We start from the raw sequence: 16,430 nt of genomic DNA, 5'->3' as shown, positions 1-16,430 counted from the left end.
ATTGACTAATGATTCTATACTAAATTGACAGACAATCTTTATAATATTTTAGTTAATAATTTACAACTATAAAGTTACTTTTTTTCTTTATTATTACTAGTATTTCCAAAAAAGCTTCAGGTCCCAAGGCCAACTTTCATTTTTGCCAAGTTGCTCTAGTGAGGGAGCAAAACTGCCTCAAATTGCCTTGCTGGTGGTGAAACTTCACTAGCTGCGATCTGAATGAAACTAAACTTCCCTGTTGTGGATATGAATTAGGATGCTGTGGTATAATGATGCAAGCTGACCCCACACATCCTGTTCATTACTCTAGTCTTGCGATCAGATCTGAGTGAGCATAAATGGAACTGATTGTAGGATCAGGGATACAGGGAGAACTAAAGCACATTTTGCAAGAGTATGTAAGCTATTTTTTTTTTATTGGAAAGGGTGAGAGGAGCATTGGTCCATGTATTCATATGAACATAGAAAAGTTTATCTGGTCTGTGTGTGATCAGATTATACCTGTAGGTGGTATGCATCATGGAGTACTAATAAAAAGGCAATGTGACCCCATTTAATGAATTAGCATTTCATCTCTTCACACCTGGATCCATTAAGTAGCCATTTGCATGCGTAAATAGCCAGAATACTGGTGGTGGTGCTTTTTCAAATAAAAGATACATCGAATATTTGAGCAAATAGAAAACATCTCTTTGATATCATAGCGTATACAGTAACTCCTTTTATAGGCCCCAGTCTAGAAGCTGATCTGCACAGTTGGATCCTTGTGTATGTGGCTCGCTCCTGTGAAGTCTGAGGTGAGCACTGATTGGAAATTTGGGAAGCTGGGTCAGAGCAGCTGAAATAAAATCTTTTCCTACCTTATCCTCACCACTCACCCCCCGCCACACACACAATTTACACCATGTGTCCAACCTTAATGTTGACCCCCACCCCAAAAATTGCAAAAAATGTACACCAAGATCTAAATAACAATAACTGTACTAACAAGCCATCAAACTGAAGGAATTAATTTCCAGTGCGCTAGTCTAGAATAGCATTACAGTATGTTAAGTGGTGTTCACTATATAAAACATGAATATCTTGGGTGTTGCAACTTGGCAGCTTTAAAGGTACTGTGCAAAATATACTTCTGATTTAAATAGCCTACATCTCCAGGCAATTAACACAACTTGTAATGCCACACAAATCAACAATCTCAATTTTAGTCAGAATAATATTCTTCTAGTCCACTTACAGGTGACCCTATCAGAACATTTGAATTCTTAGTTTAATGGCTTAATTCTGAAGTTTGCAACACACAGACAGACTGCTGCACCCACACAGAGGCCCACAGAAATCACTATGGTTCTGTATGGGTGCTATGTTCCAGCCTCATATTACAAACTGCAGGATCAGGGCCTTAAGGTAACCTGGAATTATGTTCCTGTTTAAATCTTTACTAGACACAGTTTATTAAATCTATAATTCAGCAATATATTCCCATTAAGAATGTAAATTGAGGGTGTGACAAATTAGGGAAACATTTGTACTATTTCTCACTAATATTATGTATGACCCTGTTTCACTGTTCAGTTTGATATTGTTACCTGCCTGAATGTAAATAGTCAAATCAAAGGAGGCTGTAAAATGTAGGGTTGTTACGGAATCCAGAAAGAGTGATGCAAATAAGGCAGCCTCAGGTACCTTGCTTCGAAGTCCGTAAGACAACAATGGCTGGGCCCTCAGTTGGGGGAAGAAACTACTGGGCACAATCTAGATTAAGATGTTTTTTATTTCATAAGGCTAAGTCTGAGATCATAAGACCCTAATGGGTTAAAAGATGGCCCTGGCAGAACTGGATGGGAGAAAGTGTGCGCAGGCTGTGAGGCTGACCCATGAAAAGGTTGATTGAGAACCAGGGTCTACAGCAAGTCAGCTGTAATTTGATGCCCAGAGAGAAGAGGGAACACTGAGGCTATGTCATGTCTGACAAGGCGTGTGAGGGGAATGCCAAGCAATATGTGTATAGGTCTCTTCGCTTTAATATCCACTTTTCTAATCTCTGCGTGCTGAGTGAGCAAAATAAATCATACATTGTTTTGGAGAAACTGCTTCTGTTCTGTATGTCTGCATGCTGTTACTGAACACAGGCTCCTGCAGGGGGAACTCTGACCTGCTAGATAACATAAGGGGAAGGGATAGCTCAGGGTTTGAGCATTGGCCTGCTAAACCCAGGGTTGTGAGTTCAATCCTTGAGGGGACCACTTAAGAATCTGGGGCAAAAATCTGTCTGGGGATTGGTCCTGGTTTGAGCAGGGGGTTAGATTAAATCACCTCCAGGGGTCCCTTCCCTCTGTGATTCTGTGGCCAACTGTTATACCTCTAGGCACCCAGGGAGGTGTAACCTAGAGACCTTATTGCAGTGGTTGCATTGTGGGATCCCATCACAGGGAGGGGGAGCACAGGCCTGCCTGTTGTAAGAGGTGCACTTCTGGAACTTGAAAAGGGTCCCAAAGAGGGCAGCCTACCCAGTAGCCATGACTGGGGATACTTAAGGTTAGGTGGGTTGGGTCAGTTGAGTAAAATTAATGAATGTGTGTGATAGAGGATTACCTGGCAGTGGAGAACTGACTGTTTCCCTAATATATCATTTCCAGACATATTAATTTTTTCTAAGGTGCATGAGTCTTGTAAACTGATAATTTGTTTTTTTTAAATGTATCTTAACTCTGTTTGTTTGTTTTTGTGAACATTTCTGGTATGCATTTTATGACATAAGGCAGAGTATATTAAGGTACACATTTAACCCAAAACAACTTGAGTAGTCAATATGGCATATACATATTGTGATGGAACTGATGTTGTTGGAGCCTTCCATTTTAAATTTCCTGACTTGTGATATTTCATAATGTGACCTTAGGACCATGTATTGGGAACTGCTAATATGGAATCCTGCGTTTATATGGAGTCACACTGAGACATGAAGAAAAAATGTTTAGCAAACAGAAAAGGGCAAAATTAGTAAGGAAAAAAGTTTTTTGTTCCAACAAACCTGACTGTTTAGTTCGTTTTGCATCAGCACAATCACTTATGTAAGTACAGTTCTGGGAGTGTTTTTGTGCTTGTATGTATTTGAGCACATGTATGTGTATATATCTAAATAGTTTTAGTCAGTCATGCTAATAATGTATTTTCAAAAAAGATTTTGTGAACCAAGTGTAATGTGTTAGTCCTACAAGAGTCTGGCAGACTTCAATGGGACAGCTTGCAATATTAATGTTAAGCACTTGTATAAGTGTTTGCAGGATCAGGCTTATGAATGCTTGTTATAATTACTAGGAGTCACATTCTGTCACTACTGTTGAGTAGTCCTGTAGAAAATCAGTGTACGCCGAATTGAGCCCTATATTAGGATAGAAACTCTTCTTAAACTATGCTTTTAGTTTCTGTAAGACTTATTGAGTAGATGAAGGAGAACTGGTTCACATAATTTAATTGAACTGTCAAAAAAAGCCTTTTGAAAAATCCCGTCACAAGAGGCTGTTAAGGAATGTATGTAGTGATAGCATGGACAGTAAAGTACTACTGTAGATTAGAAATTGGCTAAGAGGCAGAAAACAAAAAGTGGGAATAAAGGGTCAATAAACTGAGGAAAAAGTGCCTTAAGATGTTCTGTACTAATATATTTTTATAAATGATTGGGAAAAGGGGGTGGACAATACAATGGGAAATTTTGGCGTAAGATACAGTTAGGTATGTTAGTTAAGACTTTATAAATCAGTGGCATGTGCTTACCTGGAATATCATTATTGGTTTTAATCACCCTAATTCCAAAAGAGTAGAAATAATAGAAATGGTTCCAAAATGGTAGAAACAGAGGAGTTTCAGATACGAGCAATGAAATATTAGGGACATGGAAAGACTTCCACATGAAGAAACTGGAAAGAGTGGGGCTGTTTAGTTTAGAGAAGGTAAATTGTGAGCTCCTATTTATCCATTCTCATAATCCAAGAACAAAGACATCCATTGAAACTGAAAGGCAACTAGTTTAAAACTGATCAAAGGAAATTCCTTTTTATACAACATAATTATCTTATAGAACTCATTGATACAAGGTACATCACTGAGGCCAAAAGGTTAATATGATTTACAGAATCATAGAAGATTAGGAATCGCAGAGACTTCAGGAGGTTTTCTAGTCCAACCCCCTGCTGAAAGCAGGACCAACTCCAACTAAATCATCCCAGCTAGGACTTTGTCAAGCCAGGCCTTAAAACCACTAAGGATGGAGATTCCACCGCCTCCCCAGGTAACCCATTCCAGTGTTTCACTACCCTCCTAGTGAAATAGTGTTTCCTAATATCCAACCTAGACCTCCCTCACTGCAACTTGAGGCCATTGATCCTTGTTCTGTCATCACAGAGAACAGCCTAGCTCCATCCCTTTGGAACCCCACCCCTTCAGGTGGTTGAAGGCTGCTATCAAATCCCTCCTCACTCTTTTTTCTTCTGCAGACTTAATAAACCCAGTTCCCTCAGCCTCTCCCCATAAGTCATGCCCTAGTCCCCTGATGATTTGTTTCTCTCCCCTGGACTCTCTCCAATTTGTCCACATCCTTTCCAAAGTGCAGGGCTCAAAACTGGATGCAGTATACCAGATTATTAGATATTTGTGTGGCTGAGAACATCTACCTTTAAGACATAAACCAATTACTACCTGATAGGTGTTAGGAAGAAGCTTCCCCTATGAGCAGCTAATTACATAATTGCCCACTATGTTTTTGTTTGTTTGTTTGTTTTTTTGTACCTTTATCTGAAGCGTCGATTGCTGCTGTTGTCAGAAGCAGGATGCTGGACTAGAGAGTCCACTGAGCTGATCCAGTCTGGCAATTTCTTTGTTCTTATGCCTCTTTATTTCCATTTTAGTTAAATTACTTCATGGAATTTAATCCCATGATTACAAACCCCCCCTCTCTCCCCGCCTCCAACCTCCCCTCCATCAAAAAATGCACTATATTTGTTTTGAAAGTGGGGATTTTTTTTAAATAAAATGCATGTTCTCACACATATGAACTAGAAATAGAAAAATAAAATAAAATCAGATTATATAAGATATTGTTTGTCATTTCAAAATAGCTAACCAACAGCAGTGTTTAAACCAATTGTTATAAAATATTTATATATGAACGGGGAACACTTTACCTGTATCCTGTACTTCAGAGTTGCATTTGGCTGGTGCTGTTTGATTTAATTTGTTTCATATCAAATGTTTTTATAAGAGGAAACAATGGTAGTCTGTTTTAATATTGATGAGCTTACTGTCCTGAGAATAATTATATATGTACCTTCTCAGAATACAAACTGTTTGTTTTACATGGTAATTATACTAATACAATATTTCACTCAAAATTCAATGTATATCTTTGAAAGTGTGTTCAATGGATTGGTTTGCATACACACCTTTTTTTTTTTTAGACTTTTTTAATTAAGGATAACTTAACTGTGTCTTTATGGTACATATGAGCTAAATGTGTAAAATACACATGGTATTGTGTAGCATATTGAAGTAACATGTTTAAGAACTTTATAATTATTAAACCAGCATATTTGTCTTTTTGGAGCTTACTAGTTTAGTCCTCTAGTTAATGACAGAGTAATTATGGAAACTCTCATTTAACTTTTCTTCTTTTTCCAGGAATTTGAACTTCGAAGTCCTGAAATTATAGCTATTTGATGACAAACTTATCTGTGATCTCCCCTGAGCTTACAATGCAAGCAATTCAAACAGTGGAAAAAGAAGTAACTCTTATAAAGGAAACACTTTTCACAGAATCTTTTATAAAGAAAGAGGAACGTAGCAGATCCACAGTGAAAAAGCAACTGTGTCAGGAGCAGCCATTGGAAGGAGCTGTCTGCAGCTTTCAGTGCTGTACTGAGCATGTCCCAGTAGAGCACAGTGCAAGCTGCATATTATGCAAAAAGGCAGCTCTAGCAGATGGGGGGGAGGCACAGCAAGCATTTGCGTCGCTTGCATCACCACTGCCTGAAAACAAACCTGGATTGCGAGAGAGGAGCTTGCCGGCAGGCCAAGTGAATGAAATCCAACAGCATGGCTTGATTTCTGAAGGGGCTGGATTGCTAAAAATCATGGGGAACCAAGATGGGAAGCTAAAGAAAAATACAGGTGATGTATGTGAAGGAGGAGAGGATGCTTCTGGGCCCAAGGATACAGAAGGCACAAAGAAGGGAGCAGGAAGCAAAAAGGGACTGGGGAAGCATAGTAAAGGAAGTGAATCCGTCAAAAAGAAGGGTAAGTCAGACTCTAAGGCCTCAGTGTTTTCAAATCTGAGGATCAGGAAAAATCTGTCCAAGGCTAAAGATGGGACCAGTAGTTCAAGAGAGGATGTTTTAGAAAGCCAGGCCTTGCATACAGGGGAGCTGGACAGTGCTCATTCAATTGTTAACAAAACTCCGGATATAAGCATTTCTGCAGATGAAGCAGGTCTCTCGGATACAGATGTTGAGCATTTTGAAATTACAAATGAAACTCGCCCAGCTGCTGCAGAGGCGCAGGATGGACAAAGGACCAGCTCTGGCTCCGATACAGATATATACAGTTTCCATTCAGCCACAGAACAAGAGGATTTGCTTTCTGATATCCAGCAAGCTATTAGACTGCAGCAACAGCAGGGGGCAATTAACATTGGAACTGAGGAGCATGTCACCAAAACAATGGACTCACACATGGCTAATTCTCAAGCAGCCCCCTTAGATCTTGAACGGTTTCTTTCAGTGACTAGCAGTGACAAAGAGAGTAGTCCAGAAACTGAGCAAGCTGTCTCAGCAATATCTGAAATTACAGAAAACATTCCCGTCAGTGAAATTGAAAGTGAACTGAAAGATACAGCAAATGTCACAGCGTACGCTGGTAACCATTTATTTGAAACACAAGAACACAAGCTATGGGCTGCTGAACAGGAACATCTTGAGGCTGGAGTGAATGCTGTAGCTAGTGAACTCAAGGATTACCCACATTTAAATGTAGCAGTGACAGAAAATGGGTCTCACAGTGACAGTTCTGTGTTCCATTTTCTGTTCCCAGCAGCAGATTCGGAGACTAAAATTAGTGACGTACAAGCTGTTGATTTCCCAGGTTCTGGAAGAGATGATGATTTTTCAGATGCAGGCCATGACCATGCTGCTGAGACTCAGGAAGGCAAATGTAGTCTATCAGCCAGCCAAGAGGCACTGGAGAGTGATGTTTCTATTGAAATGAAAAATGGCACTTTGTCATCTGGGGAGATAGTGGGCAGTCCTCAGCTCAGTTCCCGATGCTTTAAGCCCTATTTAATTAACCCATGTTACATCAAAACCACAACTAGACAGTTGAGTTCTCCCAATCAGTCACCTTCTCTTTCCCCATCCCAGAGCCCACTTTTTAAGAGGAGACATGAGTCCTTCCAAAGAAAAGAGAAGGCATCTGGCAAGAAGCAAAGGTCCGTCAGTTTGGCTGGTTATTTCAGTCGATCAGCAGACTGGACAGAAGAGTTATCTGATCACAAAGGTGAAATACCTAAAAAGGTTGGCTCTGCAGACTTCTTGGAGTACAGGAGGTCCAGGGAGAGATTGCAAGAAGCAAAAGGGCCTTTGAATCACTCAAGAAAATCCTCAGGGATCCAGGCTTCTACTGATACCTTTCCAAATGTCTTTACAGGTGAGTAACTTTTATTAAGTTTACTAAAGTGACTTTCTGGTTGAAAATCTTACAAGTATACATTTCAGACCTGCAAAATAGCATGTACTGAGTTTAGATTCAAACCTTGTCTGTTCAAATTAAGGCCCCAGCACTGCAAACACACATGCTTTTTATGCATGTGAGTGATCCCGCTGTGGTCAGTGGGACTACACACAGGCATAACATTAAGCACATGCGTAAGTGTTTGCAGGGTTGAGGGCTTAATTTGCTGGATCAGCATTTAATGCTTTACTATTTCCCCACATGTAAGGGTATTAAATATATTGAGAATTTATAGTTGCAAACTGTTCTCAAATGTTCTGCCGCAGGTAAGCTGTCTCTCTGGGCACGTAGAAAGTTTAGAAAAGAAACTTTCTAGTGTGTGTGTAGGTATTGTGTTGCAGTGGTGCATACAGGATCCAGTTGGGACTGGAACTCAGTTGTGCTGGGCACTGTACAAATATGAAGTAAAATGCAGTAAATATGCATCAAGTCTCACAATATAGATTGATTGGCCAGCATCTACTTATTCCAAGTTTTAAACCCCTCCAAAATAGTGGATCTGTCAGACCTACTTGATGTTAGACATGTTTACATATTTAACAATAACGCTATTAGTTCCCCCTACAAGAAGAGGCATGTGGTACAAAATGGAATCAGGAGTTCAAGAAGGGCCACTCTGCAGAAAACAGACTTTAAAAGCTCATGATGTAAAACTTGGTGGTTTTGGTCTGTTTGCCATGCAGGCTACATTGTGTAACTCATTCAGGTGTAATGTATTTAGGAAAGCGTTCACTGATCTTGCCTGTTAGGCATCTTATAGCATTGCATCAGAAACAGGGCCGGCTCCAAGTTTTTTCCTGCCTCAAGCAAAAAAAAATTCCTGCACCTCCCCTTCCCCACCCAATTCCAACCCCTTCCCCAAATCCCCGGCCTTGCCGCCTCCCCTGGGTGTGCCGCATTTCCCCTCAGGGGGAGAAGCAGAGCAGCAGTGCGCTCAGGGGAGGAGGCGGGGGTGAACTGGGGGGGGGAGCGGGACCTCTGCCCCCCTCAGGTTATTTCCTGTGGCCCTCCCCGTGCCCCCCACCGCAGCAGCTCACCGCCGCTCTGCCTCCTTCCCTGAGCATGCCGCCGCCACTCCACTTCTCCCCCCTCCAGGCTTGCCGAAAAACAGCTGATTCGTGTGACAAGCCTGGGAGGGAGGCGGGGGGGAGAAGCAGAGCAGCGGCGTGCTTGGAGGAGCAGGCAGCAGTGGAGCAGAGGTGAGTTGGGTGGGGAGCGGTTCCTCTGCCTCCCTCCCCAGGGTTACTTCCTGCGGCCCTCCCCGCGACCCCCACTGCCGCAGCTCACCGCCGCTCAGGGCTGACTGCCGGCTTTTTGCGCCCCAAGCGCATGCAAAAAAAAAAAAAAAAAAAAAAAGCCAGAGTGCCGTCCCTTGGAAAGTGCAGCCCCAAGCACATGCTTGGAGCACTGGTGCCTAGAGCCGGCCCTGGTCAGAAAGCTTAGAAATGCTTAATATAGCATGCAGTTTAGTTGGAATGTTCTATATTTACTGCCCCTTATTTTCCTCTTTGTTTTTTTGGGGGGAGAGGGAAAGAGAGAGAGTGTGTGTGTGGTTCTTTTGGTCTTTGTTTAAGTTGAGCCTTCAACAAATAGATCACTCCTGTGTCACGTTTCTGTCACGTATGTTGCCTAATTTTCAATACATCTTTGATGTTTTGGAAAACTATGCAAGTTATAAGATACTTACTTAAGTACTACAAACGAAGTTTACACAAATATTCTTTTGTAAGATTAAGTCAATCAAACACACAAGCTAACACCAGGCTAGTTTTGGAAGGAGATGGAGGTCACACTGAATACATGATTTTGACTTACACATCTTTCAATACTGTTTGCAAAAATGCTGCGACTACTTTTTTTTTAGTACCTTTATAAAGTAGTGGGTCTAATTTGCTTTCTTAAAGAAACATTGCCATGATTTAAAAAATCATATATAAGGAAATAATTTTTATTATCAACAATTCTGTTTCTTTCATAAAAAGGTAACTAAAATATCTCCTTGTTTATAGCCAAGATAATTGTATTTTTCATCATGTGTTACCATTTGTGCTCCTTCTTTACCCTCTGTACTTCACTCAGTTTTCATAGTGCAATGTGACAGTTTAACTTTTTGTTTCTAGTCTTTTTCACTATCTATTCTTGTAGAACAGCACAGTACTCCTGGATTTGTGTTTATTCAGATTAAACTATTATGTATTAGTCATGATTTTTGTAATTCAATAAGTACTTTTTTTTAGCAGTAGGCTTGAGCAAAAATCCTCCATCTGAACTTTGGAATCAGAACCCAAATCTTGATCTGAATTCCACGTCTCATCTACATTTAGATTGAATCAATGCCCATTTTCAAATCCCTCTCCATCTTCACTGCAGAATTTGGATCTGATTTCAAATCTCCCCATATCAGAATTTTGCATTTTGGAGCCACCTCTATTTTATACTGGAGTTTCTAAATCCTTTCCCAACAAATAATGCATATATACTTGCTAACACTAGTGTGTTAATAATAAAGCTTTATAATTTAAAAAAGTCCCACAAACTTTTTCACTAATTTTCTCTCTCTTTCCCCTTTATTGCTGTGCTTTTAGAATAGATTTTAGTTATGATAAAAACTCAAATATTCTGGTTTATTTTAAGGTCCTCTTTTTCCATGGATAGCTTCTCATTTCTTAGATTTTTTTTCCTCATCCTGTAAGCATTTCTTGGTTTTTATTCCCTATGTCTCCAACAATTTAAGGAGTGTAATTGTGAAAGGAGTAGTGTCCAATGCAGCAGTAGTTCTGTCTTTCATGGAAATTACTGTGACGCTCATTTGCATGCATATGCCAGCTGTCTTTGCAAGCGGAGGGTAATTATGCCTTTCATGTTATGCAGGATGGTTATGTTTAAAATAAAAGAACTAGAACTATTTTTTATGTGTAAAAGAATACACTATTATCCTTTTTATTGCCTGCAAATTGACAGAAAAGTGTAAATAATAGCAAGTGGTGTGAAAGAAAATGGGAAATAAAGGTAACATCAGCTTTCCCAGAAACTCCCCCTATTCTCTCATATAGTAGCAGAAAAGCTTCCCTTGCTTTGTACTGAAAAATATTCCCACTGAGCATCCTTCACAGCAACGTTTATAGAAATAAAGTATGGTATCTCCCTGACTCATGAAGTGTGTGCTTTTTGTTGAAAAAAATATTTTATTTCCAGAAATCTTAAGTGCAGTTGAGAGATTGAGATTACTGAATAGATTTTAAGCAAACAATCTTTATGGTTTCTTATGTCTCTTTGAAATCTAAGTATCTTGTCTAGAGCACTACATCTTGCTATACAGCAGTTGCAGTCAGTACATAATATTCTGCTTTCTGTATAGAATCAAGTCAAATATTCCACATTACTTCTGATACTGATTTTAATGACAGCAGGTTGTGAGCACATGACTGGCTTAGTTTACAGTATATTGTATTTAGGCTGTGTGCCCTGTGATTTTTATAATGATTCATGTGGTCTGTTTTAAGGCTCTTCTAACACAGACATAAATAGTACTGAGCAGTTGAAATTGTAATGCTAATATAATTCATTTTCTGTTTTTTTCCACCTAATTTTTGATAGAATTGATTTTAAGGAAATTTTCTTAGTATAGTTTAAAAATAAATAGCTAGTGGTCAGGTGTCATTTTAGGAAAACATATGCAATATAGGTTGCCAAGAAAGCAAGTTTGCATATTTTTGCCATTTAAATTCTTTGTAAACAAACCATAATGCCAGGAGTTTGATGCACTGACTAGGCATGCTGTGGGGACTAGTTTATAGATCATTCTGAAATTAAGACAGTGGATCCATTTTTTAAACAGATAGCTGTTTGAAATTGCAGGAACAGTAACTACAAGAGTCTAGATTTCAACATGATGTGCAATGAGAGCATTATTTTTCACTTGTGATCCCAAGGGGACTAGAGCAGGACATGAATGAAAGTAATCAGATCCTGCAGTTTCTGAGTATGTTATTGAATTATTATCCTGACATTAATAAAGATTTTGTGGTAGAAAAGTGGAATCGTTGCTCCTCAACATAGGGCTCATAATTTTGATAAAGGCCTTTTTTATTAACTGAATGTATCATAGTATTAGCCCTAGCAAATTTGATAGGAAAAGAGCTGGTAAAGCTTTCTACTAAAAATCATATCCTTAGGGATTCACTCAGTCATTTCAAATGGTAACTAATTTTTGTTTAAAACAAAACAAACAAAAAACATCTTTTGGCCTGACTGCAATGTACTTGTTAAATTGTCTGAATCCATTTGAATTAGACACATGCGTTTTTAATTCTTTGTTTTTTTTTCTGTCTCTCTCTCAGAATAATTAACAATAATTAAAAACCCCTGAAGGCAATCACTTTTGTGGGCTTAAAGCCTGATTTGCTTTTACACTAGTGCTCCTTTACAGCACTTTGGCAGTAAATGTAATGTTACTTTAAGGCCTCTGTACAATGCCAGACACTTGTAAAGGGACCTTAGTGTAAATGAGAATTTGAAGCTGAGTCTCGTGATTGTTTGTTTGAAATGTTTATAAAGTTTGTTTGCTTCAGAAGGCTACTGAGCGCGCACACAAAATGTTGTTGTTGTTGTTTTGCAAGGTATTTTCTATTGCATATGACATCCTCAATGTGGACTTAAAAATATACATCAGGAAAAATGTGTTTATAACACTAATGATATTTTGGGCTCTAAAAGCTATTGGTAAATTTTAAGTGTTTTTTTTGGTCAGCAATAACATAAAATGTGTCCTTTTATCAAGAAAAAGAAATGCAAAACCAATCACCGATAGTTTAGCTATCATATGTGTTTAAAAAAGGACAGTGACGAGGCTCATGAAATAAATACTAATGCAGCACTAATGTGTTACCCTAACATTTTTGTTTCAAAACTGTACATTTGGGGGATTCTGAGATGTATAGTCCTTTTAACAGCTTCAGTAATGTAATGCTACCCAAATAGTGATCAGGAGACTTAGAACTGTTTGTCTGAATCTTCATTAGAACTGTAAGATTGAAATGACTCTGCAACTATATTTCCTCACATGACTCTCTTTTTGAGGAGCTAGACCTGAAACACAGCCTGCTTTTGGGTAAGCTAGAAACTAATTGTTCAGGTTGAGTGGTGAGCTGTTTATTGGGAGCATAAAAAAGAGTGGTGGTGGGGAAATGAGATCAGAGCTACAATAGGGTGTATTAAAACCAGACCATTCGACTTGGATCTATGTATGTATGAGACACCGGCTCTACTAGATCCTTGGTGTAGGGTAACTGGCTAGAACTATAAAAGCAGCAAAGAATCCTGTGGCACCTTATAGACTAACAGACGTTTTGGAGCATGAGCTTTCGTGGGTGAATACCCACTTCGTCAGATGCATGCACCTGATGAAGTGGGTATTCACCCACGAAAGCTCATGCTCCAAAACGTCTGTTAGTCTATAAGATGCCACAGGATTCTTAGTCTGGATCTGTAAAAGCAGCAAACACGGCTACCCCTCTGATACTTGGCTAAAACTAGTCATTAAAGAAGACCACATGCTTGGCTGCTTTAGCTCTTGTTTAAAGAGAGAACCTGACTATTCAAATGTGAATAATTTACATGAAATGACATTGACTGGATCTAGTTTTGTTTTTACTACTTTTAATGAAATATTGATACAAGAAATTTGACTTTTATTTAGGGATATATTTTTTCTTAAAAGGTTTGTTGTTAATCTTAGGGCTTTTTTGTGGGTAGGGGAAAGCCTACTTTCTGAAGTAAAAGCACTCATGCACACACACAAACGCACCAGTATTGATTAAAAACAAAGGTGTATCTGGCATTGGAAAGGGCTTCTGGGAATATTTCACACTGCTTGTATGTTGTGGGCCAGATTCTAATCTTAACTGCAATGGTGTAAAGCTGTCGAAAATAGTAAATTGTACAGTGCTGTAACTCAGCTCACAATTTGGCTCTATGTTCTGCCCCGGCCCCCACCACTCTGATGGGAGCTCTGCCACCTCAGAAATAGGGCTGGTGCTGAAGGGGGTAATAAATGTGCATAGTATTTCTCAGTGTGATTACCCAGGTTTTTGCTGTTGGCTGGAAAATTTGGGAATCTAACTCTCTGGCATTTGGGTGGATTTTTTTTAATGATTTATTAGAAACTTATCCAAGATAGCTCCCTACAGTTTTTTGCTTTTATTTCATTAACAAATACTTAGGTCACAGTTCCCATTGAAACAGCTAGCAAGTCTGCAGCCACAAGGGATGTTGGCAGGGGGAGTGTGTATGAAATGTTCTTGCCATCAGGTCTATTTGTGATTAAAGCTGTGTGCATCAGGGCAATGCTGAGAGTTTTAAGGGTGTTGGGGAACCAATTATGTTAATTATTCACTGTAATTGAGAGAACTTTGGAGAGCTACTTGGGGGCAAACCTTCCCCCTTACTTGTCCTCATTTAAAAAATAAAATATTCACAGGGCCCCTGAAACAAAAGATTTGACAGACTGTCTCACTTACTGTTGGAGTGACATGGGAGTGTAATAGCATCAAGCACCTAGTCAAAACTAAGTAAGGGCAGATACTCCTGGACTGGAGTTGAAATAGTTGCTTAGCCCTCTTTCAGGAGTTTGCGTGAGGTTTCTTTTGCTCCTTAGGACTTCGTCCACCTGTTTTCAGTGCCAGCTGTGTTTTTGCTACACAGTGTGCATCATGTAGAGAGTGAGCCATCCTGCATACTACTGTACAGCGTGCAGGGTATCCATTACTCCTCTGAGATGGAAGTAGTGAGCAAGTGGCCTGCTCCTAGGCATACTTAAGGATTAGCTTTGCATGTTCTAGTATGAGTAGACTGGGCCATCAGAGGAAACTGAAAGGGCTATTTCCTTTTTCTTTCCTTTAAATAAAAATAAATGAAATCCCAAATAATTAAACCAAATATGTAGGCTTACAAAAATATTCTGTTGATTCAGCTAAGGGGCCATTTATCTGCCAAGACCTGAGTTCAGGCTGTTGGGTTTCTGAATTTGTCGTGCAACTTGCAATGACTTTGAACTGAAGTGCCTTTGTTCAGATTGATGTATTTTATCTTATCAGTTATGCAGTAGTCCCATAAGGTCCCAGGTAGTTTTGGGGCCCAGTTATGCTAGCTTTTATGTAATAATTCAAGGAGATACAATCCCTTTTCCAAAAAAAATTTGATTTTTATGTCCCTAATCTGTCAAGCACTAGTTTTAACAGTTGGACCTAGTGATTTTTTTTTATCCTGATTCCTTTAGTGAATCATCCATTATGTTAACGTAAAATGTTGCCTTAATGAATTTTTTTATAGTCGCACAGTGAAAATCAAATTTATAGCTATGAAAGTCATATGGCTATATAGGTGAGCACTAAATTACATTAGAAAATGTGATATGTTGTAATAGATTTTTCTCAACTAACGTTCAATCTTAATAGTACATGTTTTGTAAGCACAGCATTTAGCAACTCTCTTGATCTTTTCCCCCTGCATTTACGTTGAGAGTTATTATTCTGAAAGAACCATGAATAAGTCTTTATAGTCAGGTTGTCATTTGTGATGAATGTCCTCCATTTTGGGGTGGAAGCAAAGCAAAGCGCAACAAATGACAAGAAAATATTTACAAGCCGGCTATGGAGATCTATATCCCGGTATAATGAGGCTGTGCAATTTGAACTAGTCTTCTTGCATCTCAGAACCTTCTTCAAGCAAGTTTTTCTCTTCCCACCCCCAACAATTTCTGTGCTGTTGCCTGATCCCAGAAAATACAGCTTTTGCTGTCATAAGGCACTCCTAGCTTGGCAGTGAAAATAAGGAGGCTGCAGTCCCCGGGTTTGAAGTAATTCTCCTGAACTGCCAGCTCTCTGCGTCTAGTCTGAGTACTTGGAAGAAGTATAGCATTCTGTAGGATTTAACTATAGGAGGAAGCTTTGATTCTGTGGCATATTTGATGCTGAGGTCTGGATATGTTAACTGCCTCTTAGTTTGTCCACAGAAGAAACACAATGGATAGAAAATATCAGAGGAGTAACCGTGTTAGCCTGGATCTGTAAAAAGCGACAGAGTTCTGTGGCACCTTATAAGCCACAGGACTCTGTCGCTTTTTATAATGGATAGAATGCATTTGTGGGGGAAGAGTTAGGTGAAAGTGCAGTAGAGAGAGTTAACACATCCTGTCCTAAACTTCCACTCATAAGAAAAGATATATCCATGGAAAAGATAACTCAGTGCTACAGTAAAATGGATACTTGGATACATTCCTATATGATAGTAACCATCCAGGAAAATCGTGTTTCTCACTAATTCACATTAAAAATAAGGAATAAACTCATTAAAAGTCATATGCCAGAGACAACTAGCATCTTCATAACAGATTTGCTAGACTTATGTCATTTTGCAAAAAGTGGCGGGGTTTTTGTGTGTGTGTTTTTTTGTTTTTAAAAGGATAGTATAGATAATAGAGATAATTGAAGGAAATACTTGGTTATGTCAGTGTACAAACTGTAAGGCTCCAGTTCAGCAAGTTGGGCATGGAGTAAGTAAGTATTTTTTAAGTAATATAGGTGCTCACTAATTTGTGATAGTTATTGGGGTGGAGGGTGTCAGACATCTGTATGAACAAATGGTCAAAA

The 16,430-nt window shown here is 39.2% G+C and overlaps 1 protein-coding gene across 2 annotated transcripts in view; it reads left to right on the top strand.

Moving 5' to 3' along the window:
• Positions 1–5,974: 5,974 nt before the first annotated feature.
• FMN2 (formin 2) overlaps positions 5,975–16,430 on the top strand; it is a 234,538-nt gene continuing 224,082 nt past the window's right edge. The window contains exon 1 of one of the 2 annotated variants that reach the window (XM_050950369.1): positions 5,975–7,698. In XM_050950369.1, the coding sequence (XP_050806326.1) occupies positions 6,132–7,698 (1,567 nt within the window). In that variant the 5' untranslated portion in view covers positions 5,975–6,131. The remainder of the gene's footprint in view (positions 7,699–16,430) is intronic. The other variant, XM_050950370.1, reaches the window with a different exon arrangement.

The sequence above is a fragment of the Gopherus flavomarginatus genome, chromosome 4 (assembly GCF_025201925.1).
Source record: "Gopherus flavomarginatus isolate rGopFla2 chromosome 4, rGopFla2.mat.asm, whole genome shotgun sequence".
In the NCBI taxonomy this organism is placed as follows: domain Eukaryota; kingdom Metazoa; phylum Chordata; order Testudines; family Testudinidae; genus Gopherus; species Gopherus flavomarginatus.
Note: the sequence above shows the minus strand (reverse complement) of the source record. Positions and strands in the feature narration are given on the sequence as shown.